This window comes from Plasmodium knowlesi (assembly GCF_000006355.2).
Source record: "Plasmodium knowlesi strain H genome assembly, chromosome: 1".
NCBI lineage: Eukaryota > Apicomplexa > Aconoidasida > Haemosporida > Plasmodiidae > Plasmodium > Plasmodium knowlesi.
The window spans coordinates 9,879-37,193 of NC_011902.2; the positions used below are offsets into that span (position 1 = coordinate 9,879).

General features: G+C 33.2%; 6 protein-coding genes across 6 annotated transcripts; 3 read left to right on the top strand and 3 right to left on the bottom strand.

Annotated features, from left to right (window-relative positions):
• Positions 1 to 584: 584 nt before the first annotated feature.
• On the top strand, positions 585 to 6,812 carry PKNH_0100200 (SICAvar, type I (fragment); the record flags this gene model as incomplete). Its single annotated transcript, XM_039113730.1, has 5 exons — positions 585 to 1,244; positions 1,763 to 2,485; positions 4,596 to 5,255; positions 5,484 to 6,149; positions 6,369 to 6,812. Coding segments are annotated over 5 exons (3,153 nt in total), but the record flags the coding sequence as incomplete, so codon positions are not given.
• Positions 6,813 to 11,087: 4,275 nt separating this feature from the next.
• Positions 11,088 to 13,716, top strand: PKNH_0100300 (SICAvar, type I (fragment); the record flags this gene model as incomplete). Its single annotated transcript, XM_002257463.2, has 2 exons — positions 11,088 to 11,600; positions 13,282 to 13,716. 2 exons carry the CDS (start codon positions 11,088 to 11,090, stop codon positions 13,714 to 13,716), a joined length of 948 nt encoding a protein of 315 aa, XP_002257499.2.
• A 662-nt stretch (positions 13,717 to 14,378) lies between these two features.
• Positions 14,379 to 15,875, bottom strand: PKNH_0100400 (Plasmodium exported protein, unknown function; the record flags this gene model as incomplete). Its single annotated transcript, XM_039113731.1, has 2 exons — positions 14,379 to 14,984; positions 15,804 to 15,875. Coding segments are annotated over 2 exons (678 nt in total), but the record flags the coding sequence as incomplete, so codon positions are not given.
• A 1,534-nt stretch (positions 15,876 to 17,409) lies between these two features.
• Positions 17,410 to 18,331, bottom strand: PKNH_0100500 (uncharacterized protein; the record flags this gene model as incomplete). The annotated part of the gene is made up of 2 exons (XM_002257465.1): positions 17,410 to 18,066; positions 18,263 to 18,331. 2 exons carry the CDS (start codon positions 18,329 to 18,331, stop codon positions 17,410 to 17,412), a joined length of 726 nt encoding a protein of 241 aa, XP_002257501.1.
• A 3,547-nt stretch (positions 18,332 to 21,878) lies between these two features.
• PKNH_0100600 (small exported membrane protein 1, putative) lies at positions 21,879 to 22,223 on the top strand (the record flags this gene model as incomplete). Its single annotated transcript, XM_002257466.1, has 1 exon — positions 21,879 to 22,223. The coding sequence occupies one exon, from the start codon at positions 21,879 to 21,881 to the stop codon at positions 22,221 to 22,223; it is 345 nt and encodes a 114-aa protein (XP_002257502.1).
• Positions 22,224 to 25,611: 3,388 nt separating this feature from the next.
• PKNH_0100700 (conserved Plasmodium protein, unknown function) lies at positions 25,612 to 26,098 on the bottom strand (the record flags this gene model as incomplete). Its single annotated transcript, XM_039113732.1, has 2 exons — positions 25,612 to 25,713; positions 25,889 to 26,098. The coding sequence occupies 2 exons, from the start codon at positions 26,096 to 26,098 to the stop codon at positions 25,612 to 25,614; spliced, it is 312 nt and encodes a 103-aa protein (XP_038969360.1).
• Between the last annotated feature and the right edge of the window lie 1,217 nt (positions 26,099 to 27,315).

Genomic DNA, 27,315 nt, shown 5'->3' on the forward strand with positions numbered 1-27,315 from the left:
GTCAGAATGTGGTCTTTGGGGTGTCAGAATAGGGTCTTAGGGGTGTCAGAATAGGGTCTTAGGGGTGTCAGAATAGGGTCTTAGGGGTGTTGGAATAACGTCTTAGGGGTGTCACAATAAGGTGGTAAGGGTGTTAGAATAAGGTGGTAAGGGTGTTAGAATAAGGTGGTAAGGGTGTTAGAATAAGGTTGTTGGGGTATTAGAATAAGTTTGTAGGGGTATTGGAATAAGGTTTAAGGGTATAAGAGTAAAGGTTCCACGGTTTAGGACTTAGGTTTCAGGGTTTAGGAATAAGGTTCCAGGGTTAGCTTTAGTTACTTTAGGGGGGGGAGAGGAAAGACTCCTCGCCGACAGGGACCGGATACTACATACTAACCGGATACTACATACTAACCGGATGGTAGAAATCAGGATGGAAAAAGAAAAAAAAAAAAAAGAATGTATACTTATACATATACATGTATAAGTATATGTATGTATATACATATACGTATGTATATGTATATATGCATATGCATCTATGCATATGCATATATATATATATATATATATATATATATATATATATATATTCCTCTTTACAGAACGACTTTTGGAAGAAAGGTGGCGAAGTTGACAAACTATGGAATGAACTATCCAACGCCATGAGGACAAATGGGGACAAAGACAATGGAAATGTATGTGGTCAAATGGAAGATGGCAGTGCCACCAATGGTGGCACTGCCTCCAGACAAGCGACTGACCCTGAAAGGAAAGCATGCCAACATCTTACAGCAGGTTTCAACCAACTAAAAGAAAATCCATCTTCCAAGGACAGTAATTACCCCATCTTGAAGAACAACCCACTGTTAAGACAAACAGTGGGTTGTTTCCTTCTTAAGGAATATGCAAAAAAAATGCAAAATCAATCCACATGTGTTATCACTTCCGGTTTAGAGAAGGCTTTCAAGTCATGGAAACCAGAAAAAAATGGACGATGCGCGAGCGGTATCGCCTGCATTGACTGTAATTGGGACGATAACGAATATGACAGCTGCGACGTGAAGATTACCACAAATGGCACCCCATCGAATGCAAAGACCGCAGTTGGTACTGTACTCGACGAGAAAAAAAATGAGTTGAAATCAACTATGGACAAAATAAACGACACGAAGACCTTATGTCAACAACTCCAATGTGCCGCACCCAGATGGTTCGAAAGGAACAAAGTAACGAAGCAAAATGGTACTGATAACAGGACTTGGGTAAGTATTACTACCAATAGGCAACCTACCACCACCACAGCATTGTGGGATAGGGAAAAAGGAAAAAAAAAAAGAAAAAAAAAAAAAAAAAAAACTTTCTTCTGTTTCCTGGTTTAGGAATAAAGGTTGCATGGGTGTTAGAATAAGGATGTTCGGGTATTCGAATAAGGTTTTAGGGGTGTTAGAATACAGTTTGAGTGTATGAAAGTGAGGTTTTAGGGGTGTTAGAATAAAGTTTGAGGGTGTTAGAATAAAGTTTGAGGGTGTTAGAATAAAGTTTGAGGGTGTTAGAATAAAGTTTGAGGGTGTTAGAATAAAGTTTGAGGGTGTTAGAATAGGGTTTTAGGGATATTAGAATAAGATTTCGGGGTTAGTTTTAGCTACTTTAAGGGGGGGGAGGGGAAAAACTCCTCGCAGACGGGTACCGGATACTACATACTAACCGGATGGCACACCAACCGGATACTACGCACTAACCTATCAACTACATATATAACCTTTTTTTCTTTTTTTTACAGTGTGAATTTTGGAATGAAGGTGTCAAACCCGAACTGACGAACTTGTTCACAGCAATTCAGACGGATGGAAAGGGCAAATCAAATACAATCACTACTGCCAGAACATGCCAGGGCTTTGGTTATGGTAACACTGATAGTGTCGAAAGAAAAGCATGTAATTATATCGCGGCAGGACTACAACACATTAAAGGCATTACAGGTAGTAGTAATGGTGTTGCACAGTCTAATGATCAATACAAGGAACTGCTCGATAGAGCAGTTGCTTGCATTGCTCTTAACATGTACGCTGATCAAATAAGAGAAAAGTCGAAGGATAAATGCCCCATTGATGAATCTAAAATACAAAGAATGTTTGATTTTTGGAATGCAATTAATAATAATTCGTGCTTGACCTCTGCTAGTCGTGCTAATAATAAAAATTGTTTTGTTTGTAAAAGGCTTCAAGGCTCATATTTTGCTGATTGCAATCTAAGTGTTTCCAACACTTTGGTTGATACAACATCACCACAATCTGGTTCAAGGACAACTTGCACTGATAAGGACAACAATACCAATAAGAATGTCTCCAAAAAAATCGACGACTTGCTCAAAGAAGAATCTAAAATGGAAGGAACATTAAAGGAAATAAATAAAATGAACGATTTCTGTACTCAACTCCAATGTGCTGCAAGGAAATGGAAATTAGCAAACAGCAAAAATGGGCAAATTGGAACACTATCTTGGGTAAGGATGGACAAATGCATATACATATGCACATATATAGTCGTATATATGTACATATATATGTATATATATGTATGTATATGTATATATATGTATAGATGTATATGTATACATATATGTATATGTATATATATATATATGTATATGTATATATATATGTATAATGAAAATGGATGAAAAAAAGAAAGTGAAATAAAAAAACAAAATAGAGAAAGGATATTCAGATTCCGCGTTTAGAAATGACGGTTGTTGGGGTGTTGGAATAATGTTGTTTGGGGTGTTGGAATGATGTTGTTTAGGGTGTTGGAATGATGTTGTTTGGGGTGTTGGAATGATGTTGTTTGGGGTGTTAGTATAAGGTGGTAGGGTTATTGGAATAAGGTGTTAAGGGTGTTAGAATAAGGTGGTAAAGGTGTTAGAATAAGGTTGTATGGATGTTAGAATAAGGTGGTAAGGGTATTATAATAAAGTTGTAAGGGTATAAGAGTAAGGTTGTAAGGGTGCTGGAATAAGGTTCCACGGTTTAGGACTTAGGTTTCAGGGTTTAGGAGTAAGGTTCCGGGGTTAGCTTTAGCTACTTTAGGGGGGGAGAGGAAAGACTCCTCGAATCCACCGCCCAATCCAAATCCATCTCCCAAGTGAAGGATACCTTATCCACTATCACTAACATGAGTAAGTCTTTCTGTACTCAACTCCAATGCGCAGCAAAACAATACCACAAAAATAAGCATAATGGTGCGCAGCCCAAACCGCCCCTATCATGGGTAAGAATTGTGTGTCGCCTTGGACATAGAAATAACATATATACTTATACAAATATGTATATGTATAAATGTACATATATAGTCGTATAAATGTACAAATGCATATGTATATGTATATGTACACACATATATGTATATATGTATATATAGGTATATATAAGCGTATATATGTATATATAGGTATATATATGCCCATATATGTATATATGTATATATCTATATATATGTATATATGTATATCTATATCTATATGTATATGTGTATAATGAAAATTGGATGAAAAGGAAGAAAGTGAAATAAAAAAAACAAAATAGAGAAAGGATATTCAGATTCCGGGTTTAGAAATGAAGGTTGTTGGGGTGTTGGAATGATGTTGTTTTGGGTGTTGGAATGAAGGTTGTTGGGGTGTTGGAATGAAGGTTGTTGGGGTGTTGTAATGATGTTGTTTGGGGTGTTGGAATGATGTTGTTTGGGGTGTTGGAATGATGTCATTGTGGTGTTGGGATGATATTGTTGTGGTGTTGGAATGAAGGTTGTTGGGGTGTTGGAATGAAGGTTGTTGTGGTGTTGGAATGAAGGTTGTTTGGGGTGTTGGAATGATGTTGTTTGGGGTGTTGGAATGATGTTGTTTGGGGTGTTGGAATAAAGGTTGTAGGGGTGTTAGAATAAGGTGGTAAAGGTGTTAGTATAAGGTGGTAGGGTTATTGGAATAAGGTGTTAAGGGTGTTAAAATAAGGTGGTAAGGGTGTTAGAATAAGGTTGTAAGGGTATTATAATAAAGTTGTAAGGGTATAAGAGTAAGGTTTTAAGGGTATGGGAATAAGGTTCCACGGTTTAGGACTTAGGTTTCAGGGTTTAGGAGTAAGGTTCCGGGGTTAGCTTTAGCTACTTTAGGGGGGGAGAGGAAAAACTTCTCGAAGACAGGGACATCATACTACATAACCTACCACCAACCAACATACTAACACAACCAACATACTAACACAACTAACATACTAACATAACCAACATACTAACACAACACAACCAACATACTAACATAACCAACGTACTAACACAACCAACATACTAACATAACCAACGTACTAACACAACCAAACATACTAACATAACCAACCTACTAACACAAAGAGAAGAAAAAAAAAAAAAAAAAAGAAAAGGACATATATATACACATATACATACATATGTAAATGTATATATGTATATATATATATGTATGTATATATGTATATATATATATATATATATATGTATATATATATGTATACACATATGTGTATACATATGTGTATACATATACATATATATTTTTTTTTCTCTTTCTTTTCTTCTTTTATGATCAGGATGACATAAACCTTGTCGTTAATGAAGAATTAAAGAAACTTCTAGAACATATTACGGATGATCAGAAATGGGAATCCGTTGCCCAACACTGCAATGGCAGCATTGGTTCTTCGACAGACGACACACCAGGAGAAAAAAAAGCAAAGCAAAAAGCTTGTAAGCTTTTTGCTTTAGGTTTAAAACACATTTCTGATATTAAAGACAAAAACCAAAACGACGATGTTGTACCACTTAAACAAACTATGATGTGCGCAGCACTTAATCTTTATGCTGATCAATTAATTACAAAAGCAAAAGATCAATGTCCTCTGGATGGAACTAAATTGACGGATGCAATACAACACGCTTTTAATAATAGTAAAACCATTATGAATGGAGGAGCTTCATGCAAAACTGGTAGTACTAATTCTTGTTTTGTTTGCAAAAGAGAAGAAAAAACTTTTCACAATTGCCAAATTGGCCAAAATCAGAATGACAAAGTAAAGCCCAAATTGGAGTCATTGCTCAAAGACAACGACAAAACCAACCCCAACAACATGGACAAAACACTAGAGGAAATAAATAAAATCGAAACTTTCTGTACTCAAGTCCAATGTGCAATCAAACAGTACGGAAAGTCAATAAATAATAAAACGGGCCCAAATGGAACAGTTAGTTGGGTAAGGGAACCCACATTAATAACAACTACATATATATATATACTTATACGTATATATGTATATGTATATACGTATATTTGTATATGTATATGTATATATGTATATGTATATATATGTATATATGTATATATGTATATATATGTATATGTGTATACATATGTGTATACATATGTGTACACATACATATATTTTTTTTTTTAACTCCCTTCCTTCTTCTTTAATTATCAGAGCGACATAGACAAGGACGCCAAAGACGAATTAACGGAACTTCTGGATTATATGATAAAACCGGATAATCAGAAGGACGTTGCCGAATACTGCAAAGACAAAGAAGATAAATGGAATGCAATGGGCCATAAAGAGGGCAAAACAAATAAAGCAGCTTGTTTGCTTTTTGCTTCAGGATTAAAGCACATTTATACCCATGGTATTGTCCAAAAGAATGGCCAGGTTAAGGATCATGTTAAAGGCCCATCGTTTGAACAAACGATGGGTTGTTTATTTCTTAAGGAATATGCAAAACAATTGAAAAAAATGGCAGAAGAACAAAAAAAATATAGGGTACATCCTAATTGTAGTGTAGATTCTGGCATAGATCATGCTTTTGAAAAAAGTAAAGTCATTATGCAAGCATCATCTCAATGCAAAAAGAATGTTAATAACGACTGCTTTGAATGCGACCTAAATAAAGGTTATGACAAATGCTCCATTGGCGATGACGATGTAGGAAATAAAGCTAAAAATCTGTTCGAAGGGGAATCGGAACAAAACCATATGCAACAAACTTTAGAGAATACAGTCTGTCCCATCCTTCTTACGGATATCCTTACCCCTTTTCTTCCTTTGGCTCCTGTCTCTATTGGTCTTTCTGCTATGGCTTATTACCTTTGGAAGGTAAGATAAAAAAAAAAAAAATTAATAAAAAAAAATATATATATATATTTTAATGGACAAAATTAATTATTAAAAGGAAAAAAAATTTTCTTAATGGTTAAAAAAAAAAAATTTTTTTAATGGTTAAAAGAAAATAAAATAAATGTGTAAAAAGAACATTTCACAATCTTCTTAACAAAAATATCTTTTCATTTTTTTTTTTTTTTTTTTTTTGTGTAGTATTTTGGTCCTCTTGGTAAAGGAGGACCACGTTTCAGAAGATCTCCTGCTGAAATTCCTGGTTCATCGATACAAGAACACCTACTCGATCATGTGGAAGAAGCTGGTCCACATGAATATCAATTGGTGAAGGAACGAAAACCTCGTTCTGCTCCAACGAGAACAAAACGTTCTGGTCCCGTGAATCGTCGCACGATTATTGAAATTCATTTTGAAGTGTTGGATGAATGTCAAAAAGGGGACACACAAGTGAACCAGAAGGATTTTCTGGAACTTTTGGTTCAAGAGTTCATGGGATCGGAATTAATGGAAGAAGAACAGGTTCCTAAGGAAGAGCTTTTTATGGAAGGGGTTCCTATGGAAGAGGTTCCTATGGAAAGTATTCCTTTAGAGCAGGTTCCAATGGAACGTGTTCCAAATTTAGGTTCCGGGTTTATGGTTTAGGGTTCAGTGTTCACAGTTTAGGGTTCACAGTTTAGGATTCACATTTTAGGGTTCACAGTTTAGGGTTTAGTGTTTAGGGTTCACAGTTTAGGGTTCACAGTTTAGGGTTCACAGTTTAGGGTTTACAGTTTAGGGTTTATGGTCTCAGGTTCACGGTTCAGGGTTTAGGGTTTAGGTTTGACGGTTTAGATTTTATGGTTTCAGCGTTTAGAGTTTAGTGTTCACGGTTCAGGGTTTATTGTTTAAGTTGAAGGATATTGGTTTCACACCTTTTGTCTTTTTTTAATTATGTGATAAACAGACATAAGGAGTTTGAATATTCATGTTATTTCTTAATTCTTTTTAAACTTCTTTTATTATTTATTTTTTTTTTTTTTTCCTTTTTATTTGTTCTTGAAAAAAAGAAAAAAGAAGAAGATTTTTTCTTTCACATTTATTCCTTATTTTGTTTGTAACTTTATTTATTTTTTTTTTTTTTTTGGTGAAAGGACAACTTTCCTTTATAGGAAAAAAAAAAAAAAAAAAAACATTCTTCTTTTTCTTTTTAAGAACACACATTCTTTTTTTTTTTCCATTTTCAAAAAATATTTTCTCTTCCTTTTTTCTTTTTGCGCTTGCGAAAAATATTTTTTCTTGTTCTTTTTTTTTTTTTTTTTTTTTTTTTGCGGAAAGCAGGAGGATGAGCGCTCGCTCATATTGTGATGTGTCCTGGCCGCGCACACCAAAAAAAAAAAAGAAAAAAGAAAAAAAGGACGGTAGATGATGAAATATATTACAGTTGCAAAAGGTCACAAATATAAAGGAAAAGCACACACTTATCCGGCACAAGGAAAAATTGTGTGTACATACGTGTTGGCACAAACAACTTTATCGAAGTACACATACACATTACACCAGAAATTTATACAGAATAACGGGAATATGCGAAAATGCCTGGGTTCAGCGTCCCGGGTTAAAAGTAAAGTTAGTTCCGTGTTAAGGGTAAAAGTTGGTTCCGGCTTAAGGGTAAAGTGGGTTCCGGGTTAAGGGTAAAGGTGGGTTCCGGGTTAAGGGTAAAGGTGGGTTCCGGGTTAAGGGTAAAGGTGGGTTCCGGGTTAAGGATAAAAGTGGGTTCCGGGTTAAGGATAAAAGTGGGTTCCGGGTTAAGGGTAACGTGGGTTCCGGTTAAGGGTAACGTGGGTTCCGGTTAAGGGTAAAGTTGATTCCGGGTTAAGGAGTAAAATGGGTTCCGGGTTAAGGATAAAAGTGGGTTCCGGGTTAAGGATAAAAGTGGGTTCCGGGTTAAGGATAAGGTGGGTTACGGGTTAAGGATAAGGTGGGTTACGGGTTAAGGATAAGGTGGGTTACGGGTTAAGGATAAGGTGGGTTACGGGTTAAGGATAAGGTGGGTTACGGGTTAAGGATAAGGTGGGTTACGGGTTAAGGATAAGGTGGGTTACGGGTTAAGGATAAGGTGGGTTCCGGGTTAAGGGTAAAAGTTGGTTCCGGGTTAAGGGTAAAAGTTGGTTCCGGGTTAAAAATAAGGTGGGTTCCGGGTTAAAAGTAAAGTTGGTTCCGGGTTAAAAGTAAAGTTGGTTCCGGATTAAAAGTATGGTAGGTTCCGGGTTAAAGTTAAAGTTGGTTCCGCGTTAAAAGTAAAGTTGGTTCCGGGTTAAGGATAAAAGTGGGTTCCGGGTTAAGGATAAAAGTGGGTTCCGGGTTAAGGATAAAAGTGGGTTCCGGGTTAAGCATAACATAGGTTCCGGGTTAAGGGTAAAAGTGGGTTCCGGATTAAGGGTAAAAGTGGGTTCCGGGTTAAGGGTAAAAGTGGGTTCCGGGTTAAGGGTAAAAGTGGGTTCCAGGTTAAAAGTAATGTTGGTTCCAGGTTAAGAGTAAAGTAGGTTCCGGGTTAAGAGTAAAGTAGGTTCCGGTTTAAGGATAAGGTACGTTCCGGGTTAAGGATAAGATAGGTTCTGGGCTAAAGATAAAATAGGTTCTGGGCTAAAGATAAAATAGGTTCCGGGTTAAGGTTAAGGTGGGTTCCGGGTTAAGGATTAAAATGGGTTCTGGCTTAAGGTGAATGTAAGATCAGGGTTTGGAGTTATGGTGATAGTAGGATCATGGTTTAGGTTTAAGGTGAAATTATGATCAAGGTTTAGGGTTAAGTTGAAAGTAGTATCAGGGTTTAGGGTTAAAGTGAAATTATGATCAAGGTTTAGGGTTAAGTTGAAAGTAGTATCAGGGTTCAGTGCTAGATTGAATGTAGGATAACGGTTTAGGTTTAATTTGTGTAGAGTATAGTTTTAGGGTTTAGGGTTTTGGTTTAATCTTTCTAGAGTATAGGTTTAGGGTTTAGGGTGTAGGTTTTATGTTTGTAGAGTATAGGTTTAGGGTTCATGGGTTCAGGTTTTAGGGTTTAGGATTTAGGTTTAAAGTTTGTAGAGTACAGGTTTAGGGTTTAGGTTTAATGTTCTCATAGTATAGGTTTAGGGTTCATGTTTGAGGATTTTGAGCTTATATTAATGTTCTATGGGAGAAGAATGTATAGGTGTATGTATGGGTGGATGAAAATGGATCAAAAAAAGAAAAGGCTAGTGATTGTATAGAGGAGGAGAATATGATTTGTTTGGGAAATAAAATAAACATAAAGGAGGACGAACAAACAGGAGGAAAACATAAGGGAAGGAATTAAAAAGGGAAAGAAGAAAAGAAGAAGAAACGAAATGAAATGCAAGTGGAAAAAATGTATTATGCAGGAGAGTTTGCGCACATTTTTTTTTTCTCTCTCCTTGCTTTTTTTTTCACTCTTTTCTTTTATTCCTTATTTCCTCTTTTTTTCTTTTTCTTTTTTATCTATTTTCCTTTTTTTTGTTCTTTTTTTAATATTTTTTTTAATTTATATATTTTTTATTATTTTTATTTCCTTGTAAATAAGGAAATGTTTTTTCCTTATGGTGGAATACTCTAATTAGAATGGGAAATGAATTGTATAGTAGTTGGAAATGTGGGAGATGTTCTTTTTTTTTTTTTTTGAGAATGAACTGTTTTATTTTTAGAATGTGGTGGATGTTCTTTTTTTTTTTTAGAATGAACTGTTTCTTTTTTCTTTTTTTCTTTTTTTTTTTTTTAAACTTATTCTTTCTAATAAACCTATAATTTATAATAAGCCCATTCTTTTTAATATAAATATATATAGAGAAGGACACACAAAGAAAAAAAGAATTTTTTCTCACATGTTAAGTTGAAGCAAAACTAAATACAGTACAAAAGCAAAACCAACACACTGGAGAAAAAATGGCACCTTTTTCTTTTATAATAACATCCACATTAATCTTCGTATAGCTATAACTATGGCACCGGACACAGTATCACAATCAGGTATGAATACTAAAAAGGGAAAAATATATATTTATAATATTTTTTACAACTATAGGAGAAAATTTTGTGTGGGCTGAAACGTATATATATATGTATATATATATTATATATTATTTTTTTATCCCCCACACCAAATTTTTATTCATATTTATTATTCATGTTTAAGGAAAAAAGGGGGGGGGGATGAAAGTGTGAGGGATGGAGGGGGGAAGGTTTCAAGTGTATAGGCTTCCGGGTTTAGGGTTCCGGGTTCAGGGTTTAGGGTTCAGGGTTTAGGGTTTAGGGTTCAGGGTTTAGGGTTTAGGGTTCAGGGTTCAGTATATAGGAGTAAGATTCCGGGTTTAGGGTTTAGGGTTCAGTGTATAGGAGTAAGATATCGGGTTTCGGGTTCCGGGGTTTAGGGTTCAGTGTATAGTAGTAAGATTCCGGGTTCCGGTTTTAGGGTTCAGTGTATAGGAGTAAGATTCCGGGTTCCGGTTTTAGGGTTCAGTGTATAGGAGTAAGATTCCGGGTTCCGGGTTTAGGGTTCAGTGTATAGGAGTAAGAGATCGGTTTCCGTTTTCCGGGTTCCGGGTTCCGGGTTCAGGAGTAAAGGTCTTATGGATGTTAGAATTCAGATTCCGGGTGTTGGAATAAGGTTTTAGGGGTATAGGAATAAGGTTTTAGGGGTTTAGGAGTAAAGTTTCAGGGTTTAGGAGTAAGGTTCCGGGGTTAGCTTCAGCTGCTTTAGGGGGGGAGAGGAAGACTCCTCGCCGACCGGGACCGGATACTACATACTGACCGAATGGCAGTGGCGGTGAAACCGGAAACTACACACGACAACCCGACAACCAAAAAAGGAAAAAAAAAAAAAAAAAAAGAAAAATTTTGAAATCATAAATTTGAACATCTCTTTATTTCATTCACTTTTCAGGACCAATGTCAAGTTCGAGTTCAAGTTCAAGTTCAAGTTCCGCTTCTTCAGGTTCAGGTGGTGGTTGGTGGGACGTAGGTCTTTCAGGTGGTGTTGCTCGTGCTCGTACGCCAGCACCAGCCGCACCTTCGGCTAATTCCAGTATAACGAGTAATGTATTTTCCGCTATTCGAGGATTTTGGAATTCTGGGTCACAAATTATTGAGAACGTGCGAACAAGAATTGCGACTGCGCTGTCTCCAGTTACATTGATCACATCAGCTTCATCCGCCATTAATAGTGTTTCTAATGTAGCTCCCTCAGTTATAAAGACAGTTCATACAGTTGTAGGAGGTAAACTAGAAACTTCTGCTCCAGCACCTACTCCTCCTCAACCAGCCCAACCGGCTGCACGGCCTGAACCAGTTACTCCTGCTCCCCCCACGAAGCCTACAAAACCATGGGATCGGCTTATCCCTTTTGTTGCGTTGGCTCCTGCTACAGTTGCTATTTCTATTTTTTCCTACTTAATCTGGAAGGTAAGCAATAAAAAGAAAAGGAATAAAAAGAAAAGGAAAAGGAAAATAAAAAGAATGAAAAGGAATAAACAAAAAAAGGAATAAAAGAAAAGGAATAAAAGAGAAGGAATAAAAAGAAAAGGAAAGAGAAAAAAAAAAAAAAAAAAAAAAAGAATAAAAAAAGAAAAAAAAAAGATTGAATGAATGAATGTGTATGGGGTGTATATGTATAAGATTTTGCATTTTTAGGTTGTGGGATTTATAATATTTTACGGTGTATATGTGTAAGATTTCGTATTTAGTTTTGCGGGATTTATAATATTTTACGGTGTATATGTATAAGATTCCGCATTTTTAGGTTGCGGGATTTAATATTTTACGGGGTATATGTGTAAGATTTCGTATTTAGGTTGCGGTATTTAATATTTTACGGTGTATATGTGTAAGATTTCGCATTTGTAGGTTGCGGGATTTATAATATTTTACGGTGTACATGTGTAAGATTTCGCATTTGTAGGTTGCGGGATTTATAATATTTTACGGTGTACATGTGTAAGATTTCGCATTTTCAGGTTGCGGGATTTATAATATTTTACGGTGTATATGTGTAAGATTTCGTATTTAGGTTGCGGTATATAATATTTTACGTTGTCTGCGGGATATAATATTTTACGGGGTGCATGCGTAAGATTTCGCATTTTTGGGTTGCAGGATATAATATTTTACGGTGTATATGTGTAGGATTTCGGATTTTTAGTTTGCGAGATTTATAATATTTTACGTTGTCTGCGAGATTTAATATTTTTTGGTTGCGAGATATAATATTTTTACGGTGTATGTGTAAGGTTTCGTCTTTAGGTTTGCGTGATTTAATATTTTTACGGTGTATATGTGTAAGATTTCGTATTTTTAGGTTGCGAGATTTATAATATTTTACGGTGTATATGTGTAAGATTTCGTATTTAGTTTTGCGGGATTTATAATATTTTACGGTGTATATGTGTAAGATTTCGCATTTTCAGGTTGCGGGATTTATAATATTTTACGGTGTATATGTGTAAGATTTCGTATTTAGGTTGCGGGATTTAATATTTTACGGTGTATGTGTAACATTTCGTATTTAGGTTGCGGGATTTAATATTTTTACGGTGTATATGTGTAAGATTTCGTACTTAGGTTGCGGGATTTAATATTTTTACGGTGTATATGTGTAGGATTTTGTATTTAGGTTGCGGGATTTAATATTTTTACGGTGTATATGTGTAAGATTTCGCATTTTCAGGTTGCGGAATTTATAATATTTTACGGTGTATATGTGTAAGATTTCGTACTTAGGTTGCGGGATTTAATATTTTGCGGTGTACATGTGTAAGATTTTGCATTTAGGTTGTGGGATTTATAATATTTTACGTGCATATGTGTAGGATTTCGTCTTTAGGTTTGCGTGATTTAATATTTTTACGGTGTATATGTGTAAGATTTCGTATTTTTTAGGGTTTAACGTTATAAGAACAACAATTATGGCATGTTATTTAGATGTTTTGGGGGAAAGATTCTTTTTTTATTTTAATCCAAAAAAAAATAAAATAAAATAAAATAAAAGAGAGAAAAAAAAAAAAAAATAGAAAGAAGAAAAAATATAGCACTCCATAATCTTCTTAGCATAAATATTCTCCCCCTTTTTTTTTTTTTCTTATTGTAGTATTTTGCTCAACTGCGTAAGATAAGACTCTACAGAAGAGCTCCTTTAAGAATTCCCGGTCCATCCGTACAGGAACAACTCCTTGATCATGTGGAAGAAGCTGGTCCACATGAATATCAATTGGTGAAGGAACGAAAACCTCCATCTGTTCCAGCGAGAACAAAGCGTTCTGGTCGCGATCCTGCTGATGGTGGTCGCGTAAATCGTCGAACGATTATTAAAATTCATTTTGAACTGGTGGACGAATGTCAAAAAGGGAACACAAAATTGACTCAGAATGATTTTCTGGAACTTTTGGTTCAAGAGTTTATGGGATCCGAATTAATGGAAGAAGAAGAACAGGTTTCTAAGGAAGAGGTTCTTATGCAAGGGGTTCCTATGGAAAGTGTTCCAATGGAACGTGTTCCAATTTTAGGTTCCGTGTTTATGGTTTAGGGTTCACAGTTTAGGGTTCACAGTTTAGGGTTCACAGTTTAGGGTTCACAGTTTAGGGTTCACAGTTTAGGGTTCACAGTTTAGGGTTCACAGTTTAGGGTTCACAGTTTAGGTTTGTTGTTTAAGATGAAGGATATTGTTTTCACACCTTTTGTCCTTTTTTTTTTTCCTTTTTATTTTTTATTTGTTCTTGAAGAAAAAAAAAAGAAAGATTTTTTTTTCCACATTTTTTTCTTATTTTGTTTGCAAAAAAATTTTTTTTTTTTTTTTGTATATCTCTCTGATATAGCTAGGCAACTATGCCAGCGAAGGACAAAAGCTTTGCGTCCCACACAATGAACACACTTCGCGAAACTGCGCAGTGACAAAGAAAGTGCCCTTCTGCCAGTAAAAAAAAAAAAAAGAATAAAAGTATAGTTCCATGATTTTTAATTCGTACATGTACGCACGCATAAATTCATTATCACTTAGCAGTTTCATTGCACCTTTTGCCCTATCATATAACAGCAGAAGGAATAACTTTGTTTGTTTTTTTTATTAAATGTTATGATAGAAGGCTTTTTAGAAACAGAAGTGAAGTTTTTTTTTTTTTTTTCCTTTCCCCTCTTCTACTTCTACATTTTCTTATTCATCTTTTTTTCTGCCCCTTTTCTTAAATTCGTTCATGTTTTTGCATCAGCGCCCAACTCTACGCGTCCGTATTCTCTTTCTAGGTATGGTTCGTTTGATTTATGAGCATTCTGTGAATCATGTACGTATGGAACATTGCGGAAATTGTTTTCTAGCATTTTCCTATATCCTTCCTGCACCGTCCCTTTCTTTGTTTTCTTTAATACACCATATGGATCCGCATTCCATCCCAGCTTTGGAAGTACAACTGAATAATCTTCATCCATGTCTTCTTCTCCTGCTTTACGTGCAAAACACCTTTTTAATACCTTCTCAAAATTTGCTGTCATTGTTGGTTCGAAATGTTCCCAGAAATCTAATTTTCTCTGTCGATAACTATCCATTTCACTCTTCTCTTTGTTAATATCTCTAGCTCCTACAAATGTGGATCTACCATCCTTATATTCCTTTTTCCCTTTTTTCCCTAATAATGTTTTATTTGTTTTTTTCTTTTCTTCTTTTTTTTCTTCTTTCTTTTCTTCTTTCTTTTCTTCTTTTTTTTCTTCTTTTTTTTCTTCTTTGCTTGCTAAATTTCTACCTACTTTATTATGTACTTGTAATAAAGTACTCACACCCTGTCTTGAAAAATCATCTTCGTGCTAAAAAGGGAAGGGGATGATATGAGAAGGAAATGAAATGAAAGGAATGATATTGGTTGATAAGTTAAATGAATGGATAGGGAAAAATCAGCTGCTTGAAAAGGAAAAAGAAAAAAGGGGGAAAGGGAGGCTCCTGGTTTATAGTTTAAGGTTTCCACGGGTATAGGGGTAAGTTCTTCAGGGGTGTTAGAATAAGGTTGTGGGAGTGTTAGAATAAAGGTTGTTGGGGTGTTAGAATTCGGATTCCGGGTGTTGGAATAAGGTTATAGGGGTGCCATAATAAGGTTGTAGGTATATTAGAATAAGGTTGTAGGGGTATTAGAATAAGGTTATAAGGGTATTAGAATAAGGTTATAAGGGTATTGGAATAAACGTTTTAGGGATGTTGGAATAAGGTTGTAAGGGTGTTAGAATGAAGTTGTAGGGGTATAGGAGTAAGGTTCCGGGGTTAGCTTTAGTTGAGTAAGGGGGGATGGAAGATGGAATAAAAGTAAAAGGGGAAGAAAAAGGAAGGGAAGGGTATGTATGAGAAGGGAATAGGGAATGGAATTTAGGAGGAAAGGGGAAGGGAAATATAGGAGAAAGAGTAAGGAAATGTGAAGGAAGGGGGGGAAAGGAGTAAAGAAATGTAAGTAAGGGGAGAGGGAATGTGTGCTAGTGGAAGGGAAGGGCAAGGAATCCCTGCCCTTCCCTTCCTTTTCTTTTCTATCCTTTCCTTTTCCCTTATGTATGTTGTTCTTTGTAATAATAAATATATATATATATATATATATATATGTACAAGAATTCTCTCAATAGCACAAATATTCTTCATCTTACATAGTTGGGATGTTGCCACATGTAAAGTACAAAAGCTAATAGTGAAAGTTTGGTAAAAGAGAAGGGTGCCATTTTTTTTTTTTTCTTCTCTTTCAAATGCTTTTCCTTATTTATTCTTTTTAAGGGTAAAAATAAAAAAAAAAAAAAAAGTTTCTTAATGTGTACGAAGCTTTTTTTTTTTTTTTTTTTTAATATATTTTTTTATCCTGGTCATAAGTGAAAAAATAATATATATATATATAATTTGCCAACAAAAATTAAATAAAACGATAAACAAATTTATGATATTATATACTCAAGAAGAAAAAAATAAAAAAAGAAAGAAAGAACGAAAGAAGGCATTATAGTTAACCGAATGCTGGTTAAAGGAGGGCATTCTTATATGGTACGAATTTGCTAGCGGCCACCCGGCGCCCCCCCCCCTTTCGCCATTACGAAATGAAAACAAATTCATTGCAACGTCCATATCCTATTTAGATTTATCCTTTTCTGCATGCTCCCATCCCCTTCCACAGATTAAAAAGTTAGTTTTCATTTTTTTTTTTTAATATAAAAAAAAAAAATAAGTAAAAAAAATTGACGTCGCTAGTAGTTTGTACGGCTCCAATTTGCATGTATAATTGCATGCTAAGATCATAAAATTCATATATCGCGTGAACGGACAGAACAGTTCTATATAGATGGTTATATTCTTTCGTTAGGGTTTAGGGCTTAGGGTTTAGGGTTCAGGGTTTAAGTTTCAGGGTTTAAGGTTTTAGTGTTTATGTTTTAGGGTTCAGGGTTTAGGGTTTAGGGTTTAGGGTTTATTGTTTAAGATGAAGGATATTGTTTTCACACCTTTTGTCCTTTTTTTTTTTCCTTTTTATTTTTTATTTGTTCTTGAAGAAAAAAAAAAGAAAGATTTTTTTTTCCACATTTTTTTCTTATTTTGTTTGCAAAAAAATTTTTTTTTTTTTTTTTTTTGGTGAAAGGACACCTTTTGTTTATAGAGAGAAAAAAAAAACATTCTTCTTCTTTTTTTTAAGAACATTATTATTTTTTTTTTTTCCACTTGCGAAAAAATATTTTTTATTCGTTTTTTCTTTTTCTGTTTGCGAAAAATATTTTTTCTTTTTTTTTTTTTTGGGTGAAAGTACACCTTTTGTTTATTGGAAAAAAAAAAAAAAAAAAAAACATTCTTCTTTTTTTTTTTAAGAACACACATTTTTTTTTTTTTTTCCTTTTTAGTTTTTCCGTTTGCGAAAAATATTTTTTCTTCCTTTTTCTTTTTTTTTTTTTTGTGAAAGAACATTCATCCTTTTTTTACAATACTTTTTTCTTTAAGAACGTTATTTTTTCTTTTTTTTTGCACTTGCGAAAAATATTTCTTCCTTTTTTTTTTTTTTCCGCTTGCGAAAAGAATGTCTTGACCTAGAGTGGACGATGCCTAGAGTGGACGATGCCTAGAGTGGACGATGCCTAGAGTGGACGATGCCTAGAGTGCCTCGTTTTAACTGTGGAAGCCTTGATGTGTTATATACATATATATATATATATATATATATATATATATTTTCCTGTTAAATATACCCTTGAGAGTGTAATGTTAATGGGCGTCGCAGGCGGTTTATTTTATTGCAATCCGAACACTAGAATATATACATGCTATTAATACAGAAATTGCCATACCACAAGTCATCCATGCAAAAGGTGTTTGGGGACCTATAGGAAGGACCACAATCAAACCTATACAAAACAAAGCTAATATATATAAGAGCGATATGCGAATTACCTTAGGGGATAACAATGCTCCTGTTCTTTTAATTTTCTCTATATTGTATAGCAATTTATTAAAAAATCCTCTAGGTCGAATTTTCATTCGTCCATATCGTGCCATATGCGGTGCATCGAAGAGAGTTTTATGTGGGCCTCTATATGACACTTCATGTGGGGCTCTATATGAGAATTCATGTAGGGCTTTATATGGGACTTTATGTGGGCCTCTATATGACACTTCATGTGGGGCTCTATATGGGATTTCATGTAGTGCTTCATAGAGTGTTTTATGTGGTGCCTTGTATGAGGCTTTATAATTTGTACGAATTCCTTCTTTTTTAAAAATGGTGTCTACACTGCTCGAAAGGGTAGACATGCTGTCATTATGACCACCATAACCATCATTATGATGATGATGACCATTATGGTGGGGAAATTTGGTCTTTTGCACTTTCGTAAATAGACTTTCCATGGAAGTGCTATCATCTAACGTGCTTAATGCACTCACCTAATAAAAAACAAAAAAATATCATAAAGGTATAACACTACAAAATGTTAAAATATGTACGAAAAAAGAAGGAATGGTCTAAGGGGAAGGGGGGAACGGTTCCCCTTCCCCCTTTTTTACGCTTCACCTATGGATCACAGCGATGAATGATATAGCAAATACTCAAAATTTTAAATTTTCCCAGTTCATATCTTACATAGTTGCCGAAACATTGCCAGGAGTATACAACAAAGATGAATAGAGGAAGTTTCCTAAGAGATATCATTTTTGTTGTTTGTTGTTGTTCTTCTTCTTATTTTTTTTTTTTTTTCCTCTTTTCTGATAAATTTCTTCTAATACTTATTTCTAACAATACCATACTTCAGCTCTTTCCCCTAAGCACATGTGCATTGTTAAGGGGTGAATTCCACAATTTCCGAGGAATGGGATTTAAAAAATAAAAATAAAATAATAAAATAAAATAAAAAAAATAATAAAAAATAAATAAATAAAATAATGAAAGTGCGACCACCCTCCATATGCTCTTATCATTTAAAATATTTTTATAAGATTTACAAAATTTTGGGCGCAGCAAATTCTAAGGCTACACCGAAGCACTACGCCTATGGGACATTCCCCTTCCTGATCAGAAACATGTTATCCCCACCGGAAGATATGTGTATACTATTATTCATTATTACATAGATAGAGTGTACTTCCGCAGAATGCGATATTCTTCCATCCACATAATAAATTAATATCGCCCTATTGCCATATTGAACAGCAGAGGCCTGTATAAATAGTGAATGTGATATGTGTCCACATGTGGAGAGAAAACATTTCTTTCTAAGAACGATATTTCCAAGAGACCATAAAACATGGAACAATTAAATGTTTCAAGCTCTTTCCCCCTTATATTCCTATTTACCTTATAATATATATATATATATATATATATATATACTATGGCAAAATAATAATTGTTAACCAAATTAAAAATAAATCTTTGTACTCAGTGTACAATCACAATACGTCCTTAAAAGGTATTATTCTGTCCTGCTGCATGTGCAGGGGTTCGATAATCCACGTAATACGCTATTTCTCGGAAAATTTTCAAATAGTACATTTATACCAAAGGGACAAAATGTCTTTTATATCATGTATTAAATTCCTTAACAATATTTTTACTACACAAATTGGAGTACACGAAAGGAATTTCCTTCTAACAGTGCTCCATAGATTATATTGTTGAACAAACAGGAATAACCATTATACACCTAACATTAGAACAGTTATAATATATGTGCAACTATTATACACAAACGTACGCGACATGCTGCACGTGCATATTCCCGCATAAATATATTTTCCCCGTAATCCAGAGATTGGAATCAGGAGATCCCATTAATTTGTCTTTTCAGTTATTTAATACGTTATATTCTACAATAGCACACAGGGCGGAATAATAATATTCTCACGAAATAACCCATATACGTACAGTACAAATTTAATATGTTCCTCTGCTACAAAATAGGACATTATGGACTTGGTAACTTCCTTATCCTTGGATTTACTTAAAAATAAGCACCACAAGCATAGAAGCTATTATTTATAATGAAAAGGCCTCTTGGACCCTTTTCCTTCAAAAAAAATATTTTTCCTGGTTATATATACATATTTTCCTTTATTTATTTTTACACCAGGCAGTGTATATAACCTTTCCTTTATCTTTTATTCATTATTCCGCGCGCAAAATATAATTGATTATTACATGCATTTGAATGACATAACATTGCGGTACACGCATACACAAATAGAAACTTCAAATAAGGTAAAATTGTAATAATAGCATAATAGAGGCGTTAAAGTACAGTTATTGCGAAGAACGATAAAAAAAAAGAAAGATGATATATTAAAATTAACTGTTCCGGTAAAAGCGAAAAAAAGAAATATAGCAATTACTTTTGGAGCGCAGGAAAAACTGCCTTTCAAACGAATGAAAAAAAAGAACGCAACATATAAATACTAAATTTCTTGATATGGATAAATGAAGGAAAATATTCATCATCATATAATTCCCTAAAAGTAAATTCTTCACTATCATCCATTCAGAAAAAATATATTCAATCCATGCATATACATTTAATAACTATGCCCATGATAATATTTATGCTAATAAATAACGTAGGGAACATGAAAAACTAGCTCATTCTACTCATACTCTTTTGTATATGTGCATACTGAGCCAAGGGCTTGAAAAATTTAGCCTCACACTAGAATAGCAATTATTTATTAACGTAAGCAAAAAATACAAAGTATGACAACAACATAGAAAATATACGACAATTTTCCAGCTCCCCGTACCTCCACATTTTTTCTGTTATATGTTACCCTTTCATTCTCCAAAAGTGTACTTCCTAATGATACAGACACTTTAACTATTCCGCAAAAAAAAAAAAAAAAAAATCAGCATTAGTTTTATATAAACCAAAAAAACGCAATTTCTAAATTTTACAAGAAAATTGTACCTCTTTATAAATTATTTATCCCACCATATTAAAATTCTGTATTCTTTGTTAAAATTAGTGAAATGTTCAATTTTCCAAAATTAAATTTGAAATCGCTTCTTTTCGTTGATGCGTCATTTTATTTTTCACTATAATTTTTTTTTTTTTTTTTTCTTAATTTATAAAAGTAGTGTATATATTGCTTCTTATGCAATTTTAATTTGATGAATATACTATATTATATTATTATTCATTATAAAACATTATTTTTAAAGTATTACAATTATTCAGAAAGAATATATATATTCTTTAACTTTTCCAAAAAAAATTTCGAAATAGCAAAAAGTTTGTGCAAATATTCATTGTTTTTTTTTTTTAACAAATGTTATATAATATTATGAAAGTTTGTTAGAACTGAAAGTTATTTTAAATTTCTCAAATAAAAAAAATATATATATACATTTTTTTCTATATAAATGTATTTATCAAGAATAATAAAAAATGCTTCCCGTAAATTTTAACATTTCATGATTCCTATACGTAAGATTTTATTATAATTTTCCAGTGCTTTTTTTTTTTATTTATGAAACCCTACGTTTGCTTCATACAAGTATAAGAAAAAAAAAAAAAAAATTAATTCGAACAGTAACATTATTTTGTTCAGACGTTTATTCTTTAGAAAAAAAATATACCAATATAAAAATTGTTATATGGTAACAAAATATACATTGACCATGCTACAACTTCCTTTTTACAGCTATATAGATACTCAAATAAGATTGACACCCCCAGACAGCTGATTTAATGGTATACCTTCCTAATAAGGTAGTGCAAATACGCTCATCAAATATGTGTGCATTATGGATACGTATGTACTCCATACTGCTATCCACATGTACGTCCACATCATTTTCCCTACCCATCCGTCCTCTTCGCTTATTCGAAAAAAGGAACCTTAACCCTCACCCACCTTTAATGCATAACTTTACTGACCGAATAACTAATTTGTTATGGACCCTATACGCTCTTTCTTCCCCATTTGCATATATCTAGGATGTGAATATTAATACGCGCGGATCTTCGCATTATATATATGTACTATATGTATTACCCCCTTGTGTTCTCTTAATATATACATGATAATGACCCATCTGTTTTCTCATCCCATTTCAGAAAGAAGAAAAATTTAGTAATACAGAACAGTTATCCATTCAGCTGAACATACCACTCAGACAAACAATTATAATCCTAAAGTATACTTCAAATCAGATTAACTGAGTATAATAAATACCTTTCTTCCTTTATCTAATAACGCAATAAACGAAAATGTATCAGCAAAGGAATTTCGACAAAGGCGACCCCACTTCGACGCACCAACGCCAATTTGAAGAGTCAGATGACGGTATACCAGGTTATGGAATCCCTCCAAACCCAACCATGATAAACCTCACTGGTAACCAAGACTCACGATCAAACCTAATGCAACAATTTGGAATAAACAACAAAACTGTATCGCAGTTTTTAGTAAACATGTTCGTCTACGTTGCTGCTATATTAATTAGTTTAAAAATATGGGACTACATGTCTTATAGCAAATGTGATTATTATAAAGATTTATTATTAAGAATTGTAAGATACCAGTCACATATGAATGATGTTAAGATGGCCTAAGCGATAAGTAGGAATAATAAACAGCGGGTCCATTTTATAAAACTGGCAAAACCTGAAAAGCGCAGAAACTTGGGCCAGCATGGTGGTGCTACATAGCATCCGATAAGTATAACATAATATTATCATAATGTAGTAATATATAGCTGCACATTCATTTTAGTTCAGTTGATAAAGAACAGAATAAAATACACCCTCAAAAATATGCTAAGGAAAAGTGCTAGTGCAATTCACTTCAGGTCACCATAATGTCTTTTCTGCATATATGATCATCGAACTATTCCACTTATACTATTCTAGTATATATATTTTTTTTTATTATTTATATGTGCACATGATTAATGCCCACCGCACTCCTTCCGTCATCATTTTTTGCCTACACCTAGGGAATATTTTAAAATATATATATTTTTTGTTCTGCGTAGTATATATCATTATATACCCCTTTTATCAAGTCGCAGCGTGTTCTATATTTATATATTGCATACGATTTTTATTTTATTTTTTATATTTTTTCCTTTTTTAATTAAAATTTATTTTGCAGAGCAATTAAATAAATGTTGTATATGTATATTTGCAGACTTCTCAGTTGTATATATATATATACATTTATGAAAATTACTTCTGTATCAAATAAATATTCCTTCTTTTTGGGGGGAATTGGCAAGCTCTGCATAAGAAAACGTTTCATATTTTTTATTATTTTCTACTTCTCTTTTCCTCGTTTTATTATTTTTACGTTACATATTCTTATTATGTGTTCTAATGTCATATTAATGTCTTCGTGATGTAATGGATGAATAAGTAAAACTTTAAAATAAAATTCTGTTATTAGATTTGCTATTCCTGTGACCATATCTGAAGTTTAACCGGGAATGAGTGTGGGGAGAAAGGAAGGAGTGCCTCCCTTAACTACTTTCTAAAAAATGAACAAGGTGAAAAATGTTTAAGCAATTGTAAAAAAAGAAAATAACAATCCTGGAGCAAAAAATTATGGTATTCCCTAATGCGATACATTTACTGCGCGTGCATATCTGTCTTTTTTTTTTTTTCTTTTTACTCGTCCAAAGGAGGAAGATAAATTTTCCCACAGATAAATTGCAAAAGTTGACCTCACTAAAATGATATACCATACCTAGTAGAATTATTTGCCACAGTAGCAGAGGTTGTATAAATAGAAAATTATGCCGCAGAGTGGATGTTATATTTCAGTGGCTTCCCATGTTTACTATCTTTATGGGAGAACCTTATTCATTATCTATCCTGCATAATTCATTATTTGATACATATGTATCACTTTATATAACGTTAACTTTTTCCTTATTGTCTTTTCCCTTTTCTGACAAGTCAATCTACTCTTCGCACCAGTGAGAACATAATTTCTGCACGCTCCCTACCTTTAAAAGACTGATAGCACAATGTCAAACTACCTAAGTAAATATTCTCTCATTATTTTTTTTTTTGTAATGTGACCTTTCTGCATTATTTTTAATGTCCTTCGCTCCTATTTGACATGTTTTGTTTCTTCTACCTTTAATGCTATAAATGATATATCACTACTGAAAAAATATATTTATATATATATAATCCACGTGAGCAATATGATACAATCTTCTACATTTCACGTCTATATGAAGTAATTCGACAAACGCTCAATGGCGGTCAAATGGGGAAAAATATACCGATTGTATTTTCTCCCTTCCAAAAAGAAAAATCAAACAAGTAAATTTAAGCTGAGCATTAATCATACAGCATGGTAGAGGGTTATTGTCCTATTAGGACAGAACAGGGAGTAACATGTGGATTACCAAAACGTGAAAAAAAAAAAAACGATATTGTTATATTATTCTCTGTTTTTTCTTGTCCTTAAGCAATTAAAATGTTTCACTGTTTTGCACAAAATAAAATTAAGATTCTTTTCTTCTTCTGTTCCATATTCTTGCACAACATTTTATTATTGTTACTATTATTATTTATTCCCCCAATTTTATAAACTATCTATGTGTAATAAAAGTCCGTTAGTTGGAACAAAGGAAAGTGAACATACTTCGTAGTATCTTCTCATTAAACAAATATATAACTGTGAGTGCATGAAAAAGGGAACCTCAGTTATGATATGTACCCTACACGAATAAGATTAGAAAAGTGGACACTCAAACACGTAAGGAATTGTTCTCCATGTGCATAGTATATAATATAACACTATAACGAAGAAGCTTTGTGAATATCTTCCTACACGATGAACTAAAGAGAACAATGATAAAATTAAAACACCAGAAGGGTGTCACATGTGTAGAAGACAGTATAGTACATATATCGTCCTTCTAACAAAAAGGATCATTCGCCAAATATTCCAAAATGAACAGTCATCCAAATATAACTTCCGCCTTGCCGCATATATTTTAATTATTAGCCAAAGATGATAAGGTAACAGAAATGTTCACTATCGGTGTTCGATCGTTTCAATGGGGCAACGATGGTCACCCTCCAAATGCACAATATCCTCTTAACTAGGTAAAAAGCGGACTCTTCCTCCTGTCCGGAAGGAGTAACGCAAAAAAAAAAGGACGAATTCACCACTATAACCCTTTACATTATATTACATTAGTAGAAATTTGTTTTCATTCAGTTTTTGAATAACGGGAATATATGCACACATATATATGTACATATGCAAATATCTATGCTTATATGTATATATTTCATTTAAGATATTAAGTACAAATTTAATTCTTACATAAAGTTATATTTTAACAATTTTCTCCGCTGATCCATTTATCATTGAGGTATTAGTATATCACGGCTATTATAGAAATGTGATCGAGAAACATGTACAATACATAAACATTGCTTTTGTTTTAACTAATGGTGGGGGAGAAAATAAATTAATATATATAATATACATGTATGCCATTCGCAAAGGAAAAAAAAAAATAAATATATATTATTTTTTTAAATTAAAAAAAAAAAAATTATAATCTAATGAATCGCTTCAAAACATAAATTTTAATTAAAATACATGAATTGCCGCGTGACAAAAAAAAAAAAAATAAATAATAAATAAATAACACCTTTACACAGCAGAGTTATTATATGAAGTGATTCTTTTTTATTCAAAAGTGTGCACACTATAGTATCCATATTTAAGAACTCATATAAGTGAAAACTGTGGGGGTAATAGAAAATATGGGGCACATATATATATATATATATATATGCATGGATGCATAGTATCTTATAACATTGTTCAAACAGGGCATCCTAATAGAATTATGTCTAATGTGCAAGTGTGCTGCACCTCCTAAGGTACTTAACCATCATTTCCTCATATATGCTCCTTCTTCCGTATTAATTTTTCATGTTATTTCTTTCCTTTTTTTTTTTTTTTTTTCTAATGTATTTGATTCATTTCGCTTCCATGGAACTCTCTATATGGACCGTGAGTTGGCAGGTTAACATAGGAAAATGATTCATGTCTTGGCACGTCATTAACCTGAAATGTGAGAAAAAGTCAAATTGGAATGATATTATGAGCCAACAATCGTCTAAACAGGGGTCAAATGGGCAGTTAAGCTTTAGCCCGAAGCACGCCCTCTTTCTCAGTCATCAAATTAACGAAAAGTTAATTATCCTTAAAAAGAATGTTATGTGCACAAGTCATAACTTACCCTATTTTTGTATCGGCGAGTATAGTATAGCATTACATAAAACACAAGGATACCAGCAAAAACTCCTTGCAAGAATCGAGGGTCCGTGAAAAAATAACCTTCCCTGTTTAAATGGCATCCTCCAAGAGCATGCTTAATCGCACTAATATCATCTGCAGTTGTTGTATAGGGGTTTGTGCTACCTGTGATTCGGAACATCCTCACTAACATAAATTCTTTTGAATTCTATTTTTTCTGGTAATTCCTAACAACTCGTAAATGAAGGAAATATTCCTAAAGTGGAAAAGTCACGGAATGTGGTGTTATCCGGTGGAACCATGAAAACGTAATTGTGCAGTTGCAGAAAAAAAAAATGTTCATTAAAATGGGTAAAAATCAAAGGTGGTGGGGGGGAAAAAAATGAAAGAGCATAATGTGAAAACACAAAAGGGGCAAACGTCTTTTTTTGCTTCTTACTTTGTTGCCTATTTTTAGCTTTCAATCACTGCAGTAAGATAGCGCTCGCAAATGGGCAGAGCAGACATATGGAGGCAGAACGAGGTAAAAAGTTATATATATTTTTTCCGTACGCGGAAAAAGATATCGGTATTGAAATCTGTTAATTCGCCGGAAAACTCTTCCTTCTGTCTTTATTTATATGCGATAAGCGTTCGCTGTAATTTATATATATTTTTTATGAATACAATTTTTGATGTATTATAAAGTTAATATATTCTGTACGCAGGAAAAAAATATATTTACGGTAAATTTCTTGGAAGAAGTTAATACATTTTAATTTGACATAGAAGAAATGCACTTAAAATGTTTTACTTATAGTAATTTCGAAAGAAAAAGATGATTAATTATGATGGATAATAAAATTTTAAGTTTACTCTAAAAATTTTAAATATTGTATGTTGATGAATATTATATATAACAAAATCGAAAAGTGTTCCTTCTTCATTTAACATTTTATGTATAAATCGCAATTTTTTTAAATTCCTTGAAGATTTATATTATATTATTTTAATATGTTATTTTATTGCTTCTTTTCAAAGTTAATGGTATGCGAGATATATGCACGTAACTATAGCAAACGTAATAATGCTGGATAAATATATATTTTTACTAAAATGGCATAAGCACATAATATAATATGCTCAATTGTTAGAAGAAAGTTATAATATATTTATAAATTATATTATTTTTCTTTTTTCCTTTTAAGGTTCTTTGTTATCCGATTTAAAATTTTTTTTTCGTAGAATTTTTTTTTTTTTTTTTTTTTTAATATTTATGAATTGTAAAATTGTTCGCGGACATAAATAAATAGCAATATTGCATAGAAGAAAAAGAAGCAAAGCGAAGCATGCTTTGAAACCCCCAAAAAAAACGAAACATGGAAATTACCTTATTTTCCTTTTTCCCAAGATTTATTTTATCATCACTAT